Below are 17938 nucleotides of genomic sequence, written 5' to 3' on the forward strand. Positions count from 1 at the left end.
GTGAGGTGTACTATAGATGTGGAGCAGTGATGTCACTGTATGAATATACAGCAGGTGCAGTGAGGTGTACTATAGATGTGGAGCAGTGATGTCACTGTATGAATAGACAGCAGGTGCAGTGAGGTGTACTATAGATGTGGAGCAGTGATGTCACTGTATGAATAGACAGCAGGTGTAGTGAGGTGTACTATAGATGTGGAGCAGTGATGTCACTGTATGAATAGACAGCAGGTGCAGTGAGGTGTACTATAGATGTGGAGCAGTGATGTCACTGTATGAATGCACAGCAGGTGCAGTGAGGTGTACTATAGATGTGGAGCAGTGATGTCACTGTATGAATAGACAGCAGGTGTAGTGAGGTGTACTATAGATGTGGAGCAGTGATGTCACTGTATGAATAGACAGCAGGTGCAGTGAGGTGTACTATAGATGTGGAGCAGTGATGTCACTGTATGAATAGACAGCAGGTGTAATGAGGTGTACTATAGATGTGGAGCAGTGATGTCACTGTATGAATAGACAGCAGGTGTAGTGAGGTGTACTATAGATGTGGAGCAGTGATGTCACTGTATGAATAGACAGCAGGTGCAGTGAGATGTACTATAGATGTGGAGCAGTGATGTCACTGTATGAATGCACAGCAGGTGCAGTGAGGTGTACTATAGATGTGGAGCAGTGATGTCACTGTATGAATAGACAGCAGGTGTAGTGAGGTGTACTATAGATGTGGAGCAGTGATGTCACTGTATGAATAGACAGCAGGTGCAGTGAGGTGTACTATAGATGTGGAGCAGTGATGTTACTGTATGAATATACAGCAGGTGTAGTGAGGTGTACTATAGATGTGGAGCAGTGATGTCACTGTATGAATAGACAGCAGGTGTAGTGAGGTGTACTATAGATGTGGAGCAGTGATGTCACTGTATGAATAGACAGTAGGTGTAGTGAGGTGTACTATAGATGTGGAGCAGTGATGTCACTGTATGAATAGACAGCAGGTGTAGTGAGGTGTACTATAGATGTGGAGCAGTGATGTCACTGTATGAATATACAGCAGGTGTAGTGAGGTGTACTATAGATGTGGAGCAGTGATATCACTGTATAAATAGACAGCAGGTGCAGTGAGGTGTACTATAGATGTGGAGCAATGATGTCACTGTATGAATAGACAGCAGGTGCAGTGAGGTGTACTATAGATGTGAAGCAGTGATGTCACTGTATGAATAGACAGCAGGTGCAGTGAGGTGTACTATAGATGTGGAGCAGTGATGTCACTGTATGAATAGACAGCAGGTGCAGTGAGGTGTACTATAGATGTGGAGCAGTGATGTCACTGTATGAATAGACAGCAGGTGTAGTGAGGTGCACTATAGATGTGGAGCAGTGATGTCACTGTATGAATAGACAGCAGGTGTAGTGAGGTGTGCTATGGATGTGGAGCAGTGATGTCACTGTATGAATATACAGCAGGTGCAGTGAGGTGTACTATAGATGTGGAGCAGTGATGTCACTGTATGAATAGACAGCAGGTGCAGTGAGGTGTACTATAGATGTGGAGCAGTGATGTCACTGTATGAATATACAGCAGGTGCAGTGAGGTGTACTATAGATGTGGAGCAGTGATGTCACTGTATGAATAGACAGCAGGTGCAGTGAGGTGTGCTATGGATGTGGAGCAGTGATGTCACTGTATGAATAGACAGCAGGTGCAGTGAGGTGCACTATAGATGTGGAGCAGTGATGTCACTGTATGAATATACAGCAGGTGCAGTGAGGTGTACTATAGATGTGGAGCAGTGATGTCACTGTATGAATAGACAGCAGGTGTAGTGAGGTGCACTATAGATGTGGAGCAGTGATGTCACTGTATGAATATACAGCAGGTGCAGTGAGGTGTACTATAGATGTGGAGCAGTGATGTCACTGTATGAATAGACAGCAGGTGTAGTGAGGTGTACTATAGATGTGGAGCAGTGATGTCACTGTATGAATAGACAGCAGGTGCAGTGAGGTGCACTATAGATGTGGAGCAGTGATGTCACTGTATGAATAGACAGCAGGTGTAGTGAGGTGTGCTATAGATGTGGAGCAGTGATGTCACTGTATGAATAGACAGCAGGTGTAGTGAGGTGCACTATAGATGTGGAGCAGTGATGTCACTGTATGAATAGACAGCAGGTGCAGTGAGGTGTGCTATGGATGTGGAGCAGTGATGTCACTGTATGAATAGACAGCAGGTGCAGTGAGGTGCACTATAGATGTGGAGCAGTGATGTCACTGTATGAATATACAGCAGGTGCAGTGAGGTGTACTATAGATGTGGAGCAGTGATGTCACTGTATGAATAGACAGCAGGTGTAGTGAGGTGCACTATAGATGTGGAGCAGTGATGTCACTGTATGAATATACAGCAGGTGCAGTGAGGTGTACTATAGATGTGGAGCAGTGATGTCACTGTATGAATAGACAGCAGGTGTAGTGAGGTGTACTATAGATGTGGAGCAGTGATGTCACTGTATGAATAGACAGCAGGTGCAGTGAGGTGCACTATAGATGTGGAGCAGTGATGTCACTGTATGAATAGACAGCAGGTGTAGTGAGGTGTGCTATAGATGTGGAGCAGTGATGTCACTGTATGAATAGACAGCAGGTGTAGTGAGGTGCACTATAGATGTGGAGCAGTGATGTCACTGTATGAATAGACAGCAGGTGCAGTGAGGTGTACTATAGATGTGGAGCAGTGATGTCACTGTATGAATAGACAGCAGGTGTAGTGAGGTGCACTATAGATGTGGAGCAGTGATGTCACTGTATGAATATACAGCAGGTGCAGTGAGGTGTACTATAGATGTGGAGCAGTGATGTCACTGTATGAATAGACAGCAGGTGTAGTGAGGTGTACTATAGATGTGGAGCAGTGATGTCACTGTATGAATAGACAGCAGGTGTAGTGAGGTGCACTATAGATGTGGAGCAGTGATGTCACTGTATGAATATACAGCAGGTGCAGTGAGGTGTACTATAGATGTGGAGCAGTGATGTCACTGTATGAATATACAGCAGGTGCAGTGAGGTGTACTATAGATGTGGAGCAGTGATGTCACTGTATGAATAGACAGCAGGTGCAGTGAGGTGTACTATAGATGTGGAGCAGTGATGTCACTGTATGAATAGACAGCAGGTGTAATGAGGTGTACTATAGATGTGGAGCAGTGATGTCACTGTATGAATAGACAGCAGGTGCAGTGAGGTGTACTATAGATGTGGAGCAGTGATGTCACTGTATGAATAGACAGCAGGTGTAGTGAGGTGTACTATAGATGTGGAGCAGTGATGTCACTGTATGAATAGACAGCAGGTGTAGTGAGGTGTACTATAGATGTGGAGCAGTGATGTCACTGTATGAATATACAGCAGGTGCAGTGAGGTGTGCTATAGATGTGGAGCAGTGATGTCACTGTATGAATAGACAGCAGGTGCAGTGAGGTGTACTATAGATGTGGAGCAGTGGTGTCACTGACGTATGAATGCACGACAGGCATAGTTGACATTTGAGGATAAGTTCCTGGCACAAGAAGAAAGGGTTTCACACAGAAGATCAGGAGAACATAAGATTTAGAGAGACATGTCAAGAGTGAGGGATGGGGTGAGTGAGTGCACAACCTCTGACATGCAGCAGGTAATGTTTATGCATTAGGTTATAAATTACAAACCAACCGGGTTCTGCGATGCAGTTGTAGATGGAGGAGATTGCAGCAGGAATTTGTGCGTGGGGTTGGGGTTAGGGTTAAATTAGGTATGGGGGGAGGTGGGGTGTAGTTGGCATGAAGACACAGACCAGTTTCATGGATGGACACATGAGATTCATAGTGCATTTTGGATGAGTTTTTTTTTTGCCGGGGGCCAATATATCAGAGGGATAGAGAGAGACATGAAAAAGACAAGACAGAAATACAGTGATCATTATAGTAGAGAGGGAGCCCCACAGGGCACTACGCCACCCACTCAGAGCACCGCACCACTGGCACAGGGCAATACACCACTCACGCAAAGCACAGCAGCAATGAGACGCCCCCTCTATACCGGGCTGGGAGACATCAGCATGATATTTAATGCCCAATGAATATGTGAGGTTTTATGTTTATTCATGTGTAACATCATCTGTTCTATGATGTGAGACTACGTGTCCAAAAGAAGAGCTGCTACAGTCTTCCATGGCGCCTCCATTAAGGCACTGCAGGCAATTGTTGAGGCAGCGTTCTGTATTCCTACATAATACATCATCCGATGAAGCAAGTCACATAAGCACAGTACGACACCACAGCAGTCCAATACACACTGTATTCTGGATCTCCACAACATGTATTAATAATATGGCAATACTTATGTATGAAGGTGAAAGAGATTGCATCTTTTGAGGTGTCTTATTATCTACCTTTAAAATATGTTTGCAAACATCGCTACATTAATATTGGTTGGAACAGACAACTCTTTTATATGGGAAAACTACACACCTCACCACTGAAATTGCAGAAGGAAAAGTTGTGCAATTACTAAAATCATAGGATGGATAGCCATGGTAATGATCTGCATATCATGAAAAAATGGAAACAAAAGTTTGAAAATATCTTATTTATTCAATATGGAGTATGAGAGCCACGTACAGGAATCCCAGCACTTACAGCCAAGGCTGCTATCCGTGAGGTTATTAATGGTCTGCCGCTGAATGCACTTGGGAAAATCATCAAGATCCACTGCTGGCAGTGCCTTATGATGATTTGTATAGAGAATGTTTGACGCATTAATCATGCTATGTGAGATCCAATTTCACTTTGCAGTACAAAATGGATCAATCGTGGAACCAGTGGTATAGCTATTTTTCAAAAGTGTCCCAGGAGCCGGTTTTCAACATGAAAATGCCAGGATGCATGTTGCTGAAGCTACTGTGTGCAGCCTGTGTGGCCTAACCTGCTACCATGGTCTGCATCTTCTCCGGACTGGTCTCCCATCGAGCACATCTGGGACCTCATTGGTCAGTGATTATACAGGAGCTGCCAGCAGTGGATCTTGATGATTTGCCCAAGTGCATTCAGCACAGCAGAATATTCCCCAAGCAACCATCAACAACCTCATTGATGGCAGCCGAGGCTGTAATTACGGGGATTTCTCCATACTAAATAAATTGATGATTTGAAAATGTTGTTTACATTTTTTCATGATTTGCCGATCATTAGCATGTCTGTCCAACCTGTGATTTCCAGAATTCCACAACTTTTCCAGCAATATTGAGGAGTTTAGGATTAATTTTGCTACAGATTTTTTCCTTCTATCCTAACAAAATGGCTTTTTGTACATAAGCGAACAGCTCAGGCCTCCTGATTTTTGGGATATTGATGTATTGCCTAACATAGCTTGTCTTCCTCCTAGCTAATAACTCAGACTTCCCATAGAAGACGCCTAGAGACAGTCACACAATTCATTATCACCTGCACCACTCACACTCATGTGCTCTTCTCAGTAGAAGACAGACTTAGATAAACTTGTCATCTGTATGGCTCTGCATAGTGACGACACTCAGGGGTGCTCACTGGACCACTGCAGAGAGAACACATTTCTATACTTTATGGGAACTTACCGAGAACTCCGTAACTACGATATCTGTAATGCTTCCAAGTACAGTCACAAAATCAAAGATGTTCCAAGCATCTCGGAAATAGTTCTAAAACAAAGAAAGGACAAAGACCAGACTGTGAGTCTTAGGTTAAAGAGAATCTGCTATCAGGTTTTTGTTATGTAATCTGAGAGCAGCACTGCGTAAGACAGAGACCCTGATTTCAGCGATGTGTCACTTACTGGGCTGCTTCTGCAGTTTTAATAAAATCACAGTTTTTTTCTGCAGTTCCCTGAATGCTGAACTCAGTATTACACCAACCATACCACTGATTCATAGATTTCTGTGTACACTCTGCATAGGCAGAAAATTGCCAATCATTGGGGGGGCACAAGATTATACAAAACAAGAGGACTACAGTCATGGCCAAAAGTTTTGAGAATGACACCAAAATTATATTTTCACATGATCTGCTGGCCTCTGGTTTTTATTAGTGTTTGTCTGATGTTTATATCACATACCGAAATATAATTGCAATCATATTATGAGTACCAATAGGTTATATTGACAGTTAGAATGAGTTAATGCAGCAAGTCAATATTTGCAGTGTTGCCCCTTCTTCTTCAAGACCTCTGTAATTCTCCCTGGCATGCTCTCAATCAACTTTTGGACCAAATCCTGACTGATAGCAGTCCATTCTTGCATAATCAATACTTGCATTTTGCCAGAATTTGTTGGTTTTTGTTTGTCCACCCGTCTCTTGATGATTGACCACAAGTTCTCAATGGGATTAAGATCTGGGGAGTTTCCAGGCCATGGACCCAAAATCTCTATGTTTTGTTCCATGAGCCATTTAGTTATCACCTTTGCTTTATGGCAAGGTGCTCCATCATGCTGGAAAAGGCATTGTTGGGCGCCAAACTGCTCTTGGACGGTTGGGAGAAGTTGCTCTTGGAGGACATTCTGGTACCATTCTTTATTCATGGCTGTGTTTTTAGGCAAGACTGTGAGTGAGCCGATTCCCTTGGCTGAGAAGCAACCCCACACATGAATGGTTTCAGGATGCTTTACAGTTGGCATGAGACAAGACTGGTGGTAGCGCTCACCTCTTCTTCTCCGAATAAGCTGTTTTCCAGATGTCCCAAACAATCGAAAAGGGGATTCATCAGAGAAAATGACTTTGCCCCAGTCCTCAGCAGTCCACTCCCTGTACCTTTTGCAGAATATCAGTCGGTCCCTGATGTTTTTTCTGGAGAGAAGTGGCTTCTTTGCTGCCCTCCTTGAAACCAGCCCTTGCTCAAAGAGCCTCCGCCTCACAGTGCGTGGAGAAGCACTCACACCAGCCTGCTGCCATTCCTGAGCAAGCTCGGCACTGCTGGTAGTCCGATCCCGCAGCTGAAACAGTTTTAAGATACGGTCCTGGCGCTTGCTGGTCTGTCTTGGGCGCCCTGGAGCCTTTTTGACAACAATGGAAGCTCTCTCCTTGAAGTTCTTGATGATGCGATAGATTGTTGACTGAGGTGCAATCTTTGTAGCTGCGATACTCTTCCCTGTTAGGCCATTTTTGTGCAGTGCAATGATGGCTGCACGTGTTTCTTTAGAGATAACCATAGTTAACTGAAGAGAAACAATGATACCAAGAACCAGCCTCCTTTTAAAGTGTCCAGTGATGTCATTCTTACTTAATCATGACTAATTGATCGCCAGCCCTGTCCTCATCAACACCCACACCTGTGTTAATGGATCAATCACTAAAACGATGTTAGCTGCTCCTTTTAAGGCAGGACTGCAATGATGTTGAAATGTGTTTTGGGGGTTAAAGTTCATTTTCTGGGCAAATATTGACTTTGCAAGTACAGTAATTGCTGTTAAGCTGATCACTCTTTGACATTCAGGAGTATATGCAAATTGCTATTATAAACAAATGAAGCAGTAAACTTTGGAAAAATTACTATTTGTCTCATTCTCAATACTTTTGGCCATGACTGTACATGGCATGAGACATCTAGTCCTCTAGTGATAATCTGCTGCCGATAAAACACTGATTGTATTGCAACTACAACAAACAGCCCAGTAAGTGACACATCGCTGGAATCAGGGTCTCTGGACCTACAACATGCTGTTCTCAGATTGAATAGCAAAAACCTGCTGACAGATTCCCTTTAAGATTTTACATGGCGATTAAGACTAGCCCACCACTTTTTTCCCCCATAGGATATGTTTAGGATGCCATGAACCCTAAAAAAATACAAATAGATTAATTGGACCCCCAGTGAATTGTCCCCAGTCTGCGTAACATGGGTAAATTAGATTACACTGTGCAATAAATGGTATTAAACTTTGACTATAAATGTATGTAATACTCACCAGAGCCCCGAAAGCCATGATCTTCAGCAGACACTCCAGAGAGAAGAGAGATGTGAAGACGATATTAAATGTTTTCAGGACTTGTTCATATGTGTTGGAATAGCCATGAAACTACAAGAGAAAAGTAGTGTATGTGTAAGCCTGGCCACCAGCAGGTAGGAAGGCTGATACCAAGAACTGTTTCAATCATAATTTTGTAATAAACGTTTACAAACAATGGAAAAAAGGAAATTTGTTCTGACAGCCAAAAACATAACTGCTCTATTGTAGGCCTTTGTATTTGTCAGTGTGTTGTGTGTTTACATACATGTTTGTAGGTGTCTTTCATCATGTTGTTATGTATGGCCTATAAGCCTCCTTACCCTGGCACGTCAGGCATGTCACTGTCCATAAAGAGGAACATTACTCTTTAGGCCCCAGTCAAAAGCCGTGTACCTAGCCAAATCAGATCTCATGCTTTGCACTAAGGAGGGGAAACAGGAGGCTGCCTAAGGAGATATTGTGCTCCAATAGACCTGGATGGACGCCGCCCCAACACCTGTTTCAGACCTGGCTTCTGATATGTCTGAAGAATCTTTCAGCTAAGTTTAATTAATCTTTTTGTGTATAGTGTTATGCCCAACGGTGGCGCATGTGGATTTGTGCACCCACTATGCCACAGGGCGGGGTCTGCCTAGGAAGGAATGTAACTAAGCAGCTACCAGGTGTTCACTGGAGCTCCTGATGGTGGAGACAGACTGGTCTGCAGGTCCGCCAGGTACCACTCCTAGGCAGATCCCGGAACTGCAGATGCTGACCCCAGAGGACAGGTTCCCTGACATGGACTAGGGGTACATTCAGACACACCGGTCTTGGATCCTGAATCAGGGACTGGCAGCACTGGGGCCAGGGTACCTTGGGAACAGAACTGGTTGCATCGGGGCCAGGGGACAACATTCAGTAATTGGCCGCACTGGGACCAGGGGACTTCGGGAACAGGACTGGCTGCACCGGGACTAGGGGACTTCAGATTCAGGACTGGCCGCTCTAGGACCAGGGGAAAACGTTCAGGCACTGGCCATACTGGGACAAGGGATTCGGGTTCAGGACACTGGTCACACCGGGACCAGGGATTCGGGTTCAGGACCCTGGCGACACCAGGACCAGGGCTTTGGGTTAAGTGCGCTAGCCACACCAGAACCAGGGACCTCACAATTGAAATGGTAGAATACCACACTACCTAATGACTAAACACGTTGCTTGGCGACTCCCTAAGGGGGAGGGAGTCTTTTATACAAGATGACTGGGAGCCTTCTTGCAGGTGGAATTCATTACACTAAATGCCTCTCAGCAACATGCTGAGGGCATTTTACTAAATGCGCACACTGCCCCTTTAAGAGCAAGGGAGTACTGCGCACTGGGTGCGCCGCCAAAACTCAGTACAGAGCAGGAAGCAGGGAACGCCGGGGACCACGCTGTGAGACCAAGGTGGTAAGTCGGCATCCCTGCATGGAGGGGGAAGGGGATACTATGCAGGGGCACCGGCCATAGCGCTACATATAGATTTGCTAGTTTAATGACTAAGTACGTTCTCCTGATGAACCTACTGAGGGAAAACGCGTTGAGAATATACATACTTGAGTAATATTTGAAGATGCTCATTTAATTGTTTATTCATGTCTATCTACAAAAGGTTGTATTTTCTGGGGGATGTACTCACATTATGTTATGCATTTATTGGAGTTATGCTGAGGCACTTACATGTAACTATTGAGTGAACGTATTTGAGGGATATGGTTACAGGTATTAGCACATAGACACTTTGTTAAACTTTTCTCCAGGTTTTGTCCGATTGTTTTTGTGAATATATTATTACTATCTGTTCAGCAGACACTGTTTCGTATAATGTTCTATTGATGTTACCTTTAGTATTGTGATTTCCAGATACTTATTTAGTATACCCCCAACCTTGTATAGATTTTTTGGTGCACTCCATTAATTGTCTGGAGAAAAATGTTCCTGTTTTAGGGTTATATAGGGTCAGACAGGGAAAGCCGACGTTGAGCGGATGTGCCATTTGCATTATATGTAGTATGGCAACCTCCGCGGCAAGGTAAGGACACTGCAGCTATTTATCAGGGCGAGTACAATGCCATTTTTCCCTTTAGGAGTGTCCGGATGTATTTTGACTATCGGTCAAAAGATCTTGTACTTTTATTTCTATTTTTAGAGGTTAATAATAAACGGAATGTGTTATCTATTATCTTGTATTGAGTACTTAGTCGGTGATCTTACTGAGGAGGGGAAACACCCTGAAACATATGTCTGCAAATAGCTTTTATCCTAAGTCATGTGGCAAGCCTTGTTGTTAAAGGGTCGATATTTACTTTTACGTTTGCTACTTCCAATAGGTGGCACTAGAGTTCAAGTTCTCTTCCTCTCTGAAGAGACAATGTCACGGCACTGTTGTAAGATATCCCGTGGCTAGGTGCTCCTTTCATATCCCTAAAGCTAGGGACGCCCTAGCTATCCCTGCTCCCTGGATTGCTTCTAATGGTGAAGACGCTGGGGTCATGTGCCTTTCTGAGCTCCTAAATCAGACTTTTTTTTTTTCCTCCCCCATCCAGGGAACTGGGGAGTTGTAGTGTATAAGAATACACAAACCATAGTAACAATGGAAGATGTACAGGTATAACTGAAAATACCAATCATACAAATATGCACTCACAGACAACAAAGTGGAACACTGGGGAGGAAAGGAAGAAAAAAACAAATAGAGGATGAGGATATGCACATAGACAAAACACCAAGCAACAGTCTTTAGAACAACTCTCCAAACTTCTTCTCAAACACCAAATACCTCCAACTTCAGAACCAGGCATTATGAAACTAACACTGGCAATGCCTGATTGCCAGAGGCAAGTATGTATAGGAGAAGGGAGCGATCAACAGTGAACAGCTGAGACCATCATATTCAATTTCCTAGAGGAGTATTGTCAGCCAAGTCACTCTCCATAAGGAGCTGCTTTACCCCTTAGTCATCATGTGGTTGTGACGTGTCTCATTGTATATCAAGTCCTAATAAAGATCGACTGCCTATATTTTGGAGTGAAATATCTTTTATGATCTGTTGCTTTATGGCTTATCAATCTCCTTTAGGCTAAATAAATGTAACAAACATGCTCCATACTTCGCTATTTACTATGTGGTTAGTCATCCTTAGAGCAAAGTTTAATTTCACCCTTGATTCTCCTAAAGTTCTTGGCCTGCATGGACTATCTAAAAAGTCAGTATGCCTCACTATTCTGTGATGTTCGGCTGTTCTGTTGCCTGGGTCGACTAGTCCTATGTTGTTACCTGATGCATAACTGAACACTACTCCGCAATTGATTGTCAACATTTTTATATCACAATTTTTTTCTTTTGCGAAACGTAATATGGGAACTCTGATCAATGCTGTCATTTGTTTTATATCAGTGGATAAATCATATCAAATGAAGAAAAAAAACACAAACCAATTATTCTGCACATATTACATTTTCCAAATTCCTCTTACCTTCATCATCAGCACAATGGTGTTCAGGGCGATCAGGGCCATAATCGTATACTCAAAAGGGGGAGACACCACAAATTGCCACATTCGATACTGAAAGCTTTGCTTGTTTTGTGGCATATGGCGGGTAAGTGGCTTGGCACTTATAGCAAAATCAATACATGCTCTCTGTAAAAAAAAAAAAGTTATAAAACAGATAATGACCATAAGGCTTATACACACATATTATACAGATCCACAATTTATCCATAACTCCCACAGACTATGGAGCCATATTGAGGAATTTTTAATACATATTTTGCATGAACCTGTGAAATACTCCATCAAGTGACATATATGGCACAGGTGTTTTAATGTATATATAAAGTGCCTCATGTTAAATTCATTAAAAATGACCTGTCACTAGGTCAAAAGGGTCCTTTTGTTCCCTGTAGGGGAAATGTTACACCTGCAACCAGACGCTGAGGCATCAGTGGAAAGTTATGAATATTTGGGTTTGTATAGACACGATATTGATGAGACATACTGTACATTTTCAGGTCAGGACTAGTCGGGGAAGAACATGCATATTTTATCATAACTTTAACACCTGCTTATAAGCCTCAAATCAATAGTAATCAGATCACTGACACCAGCCATGTCATGTTTCCTATCTATGGATAGGTAAAATCCCGATAAAAAATATGACGGCAATATCGAATCTCTGTGAGCGTCAGCATTGTTAATGTTGGGAATATCACAATTTTCTGACACTGAAGCCACATCCCCTGACCAACCCTGCTATGAGTCATCCAGGGGAGGTGTGTGGGTGTAACTTAGGTGCTGATAATAGGTCAGGGCGAATTATAATGTGTTCTATGTCGGAAGATACATATCAGTGTAGGCAGGATCCACGTTTATGGACGTTTTCAATTGGATTGCTTCCATCCGCTAAACTGAATCATCTGGGTGATTGGCATAGCAAGTTTCTTTTGTTAATCCCGTTTATTTTATGTAATTGTATATGCTATATTGTTTTGTCCCCTTTGTAAAATCTTTTGTATATTTATTTATAAACACTACCTATCGTTCTGGATTAAATATAAAATTTAATTTAAAAAAAATAAAAAAAAGTGTACAGTTTTTGCTCTTATTGCTGCTCTTCTGAGTATTCAGCTTTTTTCCTTTTTTTTTAAAATCTGCCGTATGGTTCCAGGGATATAGGTTTTTTTAGTTGGTGCTAAGTTTTATGATTTTGTGGGGTGGTTCACAGGATCCTCTGGGGAGTGTCTTTCTGCTGCTTTGTATAATTACCGTGAGCCGCGCCTTTTTGGTAAAGACCATATAAATGAGCACTAAATAAAAAGGCCCATATCTCTGGAACCGAATGGCGGATTTAAAAGAAATAAAAAATGCTAAAGGGAATAAAATAAGAGCGAAAACTGGGCACTTTTGAAATGGTGACAGATCCTCTTTAGGTCTGTAATATAGACCTGTGGTGACTACATTTGACACTGCTCAGGATTTGTGTACATGACTATGGCAAATGCATGAGTCCTGAAGAAGAAGGTTTCATTTTATAGTTATAAATCTGCCTAAGTTACATTGTCATGTCTGAATCTAAACTATTGCACAAAATGAACTGTGTAAAAAAAAAATACTTCTGAGCAGCTGTGAAGGTGGCTGGACCTCGTCCTGTAGCTCAGGCCCTCATCACAATACAAGTGTAGAACCTTTATTAAAAATATCTGGGCTACAAGGTCTTAGATGCAAACCTCATTCTTTTCCAGACTGTATTCTTCCATCATTTTATCCCCCTGTTCCTGGAAAGTAATGATAATCAAGGCTACGAAAATGTTGACAAAGAAAAAAGGGAAAACTACAAAATATACAACATAAAATATGGACATCTCCATGCGGAATCCGGGCCTGGGTCCCTGGTCTTCATAGGTGGCATCCACAGAGTGCCTGAGTACACTGCGGAAATAAGGGAGTAAGTAGACAACGATAAGAGTAATATATGGTTTTAAAAAGACATTTTTCATATATACATGCACATTGAACCATGTCCAGCCCAAATGTGAAAACTAGGATGAGACCTGGGGCACCTGGGGTATGGAAGTAACAATGATAACATACTCAGTATTGGACCAGAAGGTTATGGATGTGTGAATAAATCAATGGATGATAGTCTCATGGTGTCCAATCTCCTATTAATGATGACCATATCTATGGTCAATACTCTCAAAAATATTTGGATGATTGTGATGTTTCTTTCAACTATATGTCATACTTTGGACTGGTCCTTTTTGTTAGGAGGATCCCTCAGTCATCAGCTGACTATATGGTGACATAGGCAGCAATTGCTCATTTTTCCTTGCAGTAGTATTCTTTTTTACCTGTATGATCCCTATACTTGTTGGACTTAATAAAATCTGAACTTCAAACCAGAACTGGCCCACAGCAAATGGCCAAGATCCATTTATCAATTAGTTGTTATCTGCAATATGGGTCTTAACCCCTTTACGACCTTGGGATTTTCCGTTTTTGCTTTTTGCTCCCCTTTTTCCTAGAGCCATAACTTTTTTATTTTTCCGTCAATATGACCATGTGAGGGCTTGTTTTTTTCGGGATGAATTGTACTTTTGAACTAATACCATTGATTTTACCATATAGTGTATCGGAAAATGGTAAAAAAAATTCAAGTGCGGTAAAATTGCAAAAAAAAGTGCAATTCAACAATTGTTTGGTTTTATTTTTACCATGTTCAATGAATGCTAAAACTGACCTGCCATTATTATTCTCCAGGTCATTATGAGTTCGTAGATACCAAACATGTATAGTTTTTTTTTATTTAAGTGGTGAAAAAAATTCCAAAGTTTGTAAAAACAAAATGGCGTCATTTTCCGAGACCTGCAGCGTCTTGATTTTTCAAGATCTGGGGCCGAATGAGGACTTAATTTTTGCACGCCGATCTGACATTTTTATTGATACCATTTTGGTGTAGATAAGATATTTGATCGCCCATTATTGCATTTTATTGCAATCTTGCAGCAAAAAAAAATGTGTCTTGTCATGTGCCTGAAAAGATGCGGGCTCAGCGCCAGAGTCCGCATCAAAGTGTGTGAGGCGACTTATGACCTACCTATAGGTCATATGTCGTAAAGGGGTTAAAGGGGTTCCTCCCACTACAGACATTTCATCAAAGCGAATGAGGGTCCTTGTCCACCACTTTTGCCAGCAAACAAGGGAAGCCAAATTAAACCCTGTCCAGATTAAACCCGGGTATAGTTTGGCCCAGGCACCGAGGGATAAACTGTCCTAGGCCAAACTATACCCAGGGGTGTAAAATAGCCTAGGCCAAACTATGCCCCCTCAGGCTACAATATACCCCTTTATTTTATGAGCCCTTGTAAATGAAATAGATTTTAGATGCCATTTTTTAATAACTTAAGACTGACTTACACGTAGTGGGAAAGTATTTGTGTTGTTAATCACACGATGAAGATTGATCTTTACAACACAATGTGACTGGTATGAGATAGCAGTCGTTACGTCTGAGATTACACTGTTGTCTATTAAGATAAGAGCTTTTACCTTACAATGCAATTGTAACTTGATCTTATCACTTCACTGGTTCTCACCTTGTCTCTGATTGGTTGAAAAGTGTGCAGATCTCTTTCTATCATACTCAGACACACAGCTACTTTTAATGTGCAACTACTGAGAAGTGCGGTCGGATTCTTTACCTCATTATATCTTTTTGGAAGTCTAATATTTTTACTGATTGAAGTTTTTCTGGTTAAAGTAATAAAAGTCTATGTGTTTAGAACTTTAAGATTTAAGTGAGTTATCTTCTCACATAACGTACCTGAAAAAGCTGAACCCCCAATAACATGTTGAAAAATTAAGTAATTCTTGTGTATATCACTCAATGCAAGTGATATTAAGGGGGGTATAATATGGCATGAGGGGGTATGAAATGGCCAAAGCCAATTTATACCCCTGGAGTTTAAATTGGCCTAAGCCGTAATATACCTGGGGCATACTCAAGCCTAGGCTGCTGTAGTCTGGACTGGGGGTATACTATGGCCTGTCACACCAGCTGTGAGATGTAGAGGTGTAAACAGAGGAAGCTGCAGAATAATAGTTGGAATTGGACTTTCATGTTGTTCAAGTTCTGAATAACGATCATCCTTGAGCAACTTATCTGTGCTATCACGTTAGTCATAACGGATATTGATTTCTAGACATTGTAAAATAGTAAGCCTAAAAAACACCTGACCTAGAGATCAACCACACGCAATTAAATACATGCATAAAAACACATATTTTCTTACTCTGGCCAACCCTCCCCTGTAGACACAGTGAAGAGGGTGAGCAAGGCCCACAGTACATTGTCATAGTGGAATGCCCATTTCTTCCATTCACGCTTCTGTGCTTTGACTTCATTCTTCTCATATACCAGATACTCTCCTCTAGAAGGACAGACATGGATAAAATAATTCTTCATAAATAAAAATAATTATTATTTCAATTCTCAAGCCCATAATATGTTCTTAAAATATATTTTGGCCAAATACAATTTGCAAAACAACACTGCAGGTCCTACACTGCGTTCCAAATTATTATGCAAATTGGATGTAAGTGTCATAAAGATGTAATTTTTTGTTTTTCCCATAAACCCATAGATGGTTTGTGTCTCAGGTTCTTTGGATCACTGAAATCAATCTCAAACAGCTGAGGCACTTAGTTTACCAGGTGCCCAATTATAGGAAAACTACTTACAAAGGACGTTCCGCATAATTAAGCAGCTACAGGTTTTAAGCAATATGGGAAATAAAAAGTGCCTCCCTGTTACCGAAAAGCATCAAATAGTGCAGCGCATTGGACAAGGTATGAAACCTTTAGATATTTCACGAAAATGTAAGCGTGATCATCGTACTGTGAAGAGATTTGTGGCTGATACAGGTACAAACGGGTTTGTGCAGACAAGGGCATAATAAGGAAGGTTTCTGCCAGACAAATTCATCAGATTAAGAGACCAGCTGCTAAAGCACAATTACAAAGCAGCAAATAGTTATTTGAAGCTGCTGGTGCCTCTGGAGTCAAGTAAACATCAAGGTGTAGGATCCTGCAGAGGCTGCAGTTGAGCCTAAAGCTACTAATCAGCCACTGGATCTCAGTGTTGCCAGGCGCTGGCAACACTGAGATCCATTGACAATATGGAAAGGAGTCTGCTGCTCCCTGAGCAGCTGCTCACTGGGGTAGATGTGGGGGAGGGTGGTAGTAGGGAGCTGCAGGACAGTGAGGCAGCTAGCTGGGTGACAGTTAGAAGGGGGGGTGGTAGAGGGAAGAGTGCCAGGGAGGCTAGTCCTAATCTGGCACACCCCAATAAGTTTGCAAATTTGGTAGATGAGGGGGTTGTCGGTACAGGGGTAGCACTGCTGCAGCAAGGAATGTCCTCTGAAAGCCGGAGGAGTGTCAGCTCCAGTAAGGGGGGAAATAGGAGAGCAGAGCAGGCCAGGCAGGTGCTGATAGTGGGGGACTCAATTATTAGGGCAACAGATAGGGCAATCTGTCACAAAGACAGGGATAGTCGAACAGTGTGCTGCCTTCCTGGTGCTCAAGTCCGGCACATCGCTGATCGGGTTGACAGATTACTGGGAGGGGCTGGTGAGGACCCAGCGGTCATGGTGCACATTGGCACAAATGACTAAGTTAGAGGTAGGTGGAAGGTCCTTAAAGATGATTTGAGGGAATTAGGCTGCAAGCTTAAAGCAAGGACCTCCAAGGTGGTATTCTCTGAAATACTGCCTGTACCACGTGCCACGCCAGAGAGGCAACGGGAGATTAGGGAGATAAATAAGTGGCTCAGGAATTGGTGTAGGAAGGAGGGGTTTGGGTTCCTGGAGAACTGGGCCGACTTCTCAGTTGGCTACAGGTTCTATGCTAGGGACGGGCTGCACCTCAATGGGGAGGGTGCAGCTGTGCTGGGGGAGAAAATGGCTAGAGGGTTGGAGGAGTGTTTAAACTAGGGATTGGGGGGGAGGGTATTCATTTTATAGGTGGGGAAGATAGTGCAGATAGTGACCTGGGCACAAATAAAGAAATTGGGAGTGGGGTTAGAACAGTCAATATAGTAAGAAGGAATAGAGGTACAGAGAGATACATAAAATGCATGTACACTAATACCAGAAGCCTCACCAACAAAATGGAGGAATTAGAATTAATTTTGTTGGAAAATAATTATGACATGGTGGGGATATCTGAGACGTGGCTGGGCGAGAGCCATGACTGGGCAGTTAATTTACAGGGCTATAGTCTGCTCAGAAATTACTGTACAAACAAGCGAGGGGGTGTGTGTGTTTATATGTAAAATCATCCTTAAAACCCATCTTGTGTGAGAATATATGTGAATCTAATTAAAATGTAGAGTCCTTGTGGTT

The 17938-nt window shown here is 42.4% G+C and overlaps 1 protein-coding gene across 9 annotated transcripts in view; it reads right to left on the reverse strand.

The window, feature by feature from the left end:
• The window catches only part of CACNA1A (calcium voltage-gated channel subunit alpha1 A), a 691505-nt gene that overhangs the window by 166676 nt on the left and 506891 nt on the right, over nucleotides 1-17938 (reverse strand). For all 9 annotated transcript variants that reach the window (XM_073654330.1, XM_073654327.1, XM_073654325.1 and 6 more), the window contains exons 27-31: nucleotides 15830-15967; nucleotides 13265-13466; nucleotides 11514-11678; nucleotides 7979-8089; nucleotides 5636-5719 (exon numbers count right to left, since the gene is read on the reverse strand). In XM_073654330.1, coding sequence (XP_073510431.1) covers nucleotides 5636-5719; nucleotides 7979-8089; nucleotides 11514-11678; nucleotides 13265-13466; nucleotides 15830-15967 — 700 coding nt within the window. The remainder of the gene's footprint in view (nucleotides 1-5635; nucleotides 5720-7978; nucleotides 8090-11513; nucleotides 11679-13264; nucleotides 13467-15829; nucleotides 15968-17938) is intronic.

This window comes from Phyllobates terribilis, unplaced genomic scaffold, assembly GCF_046119375.1.
Source record: "Phyllobates terribilis strain yellow unplaced genomic scaffold, ASM4611937v1 Scaffold_11__3_contigs__length_659146591, whole genome shotgun sequence".
Taxonomy (NCBI): Eukaryota; Metazoa; Chordata; class Amphibia; order Anura; family Dendrobatidae; genus Phyllobates; species Phyllobates terribilis.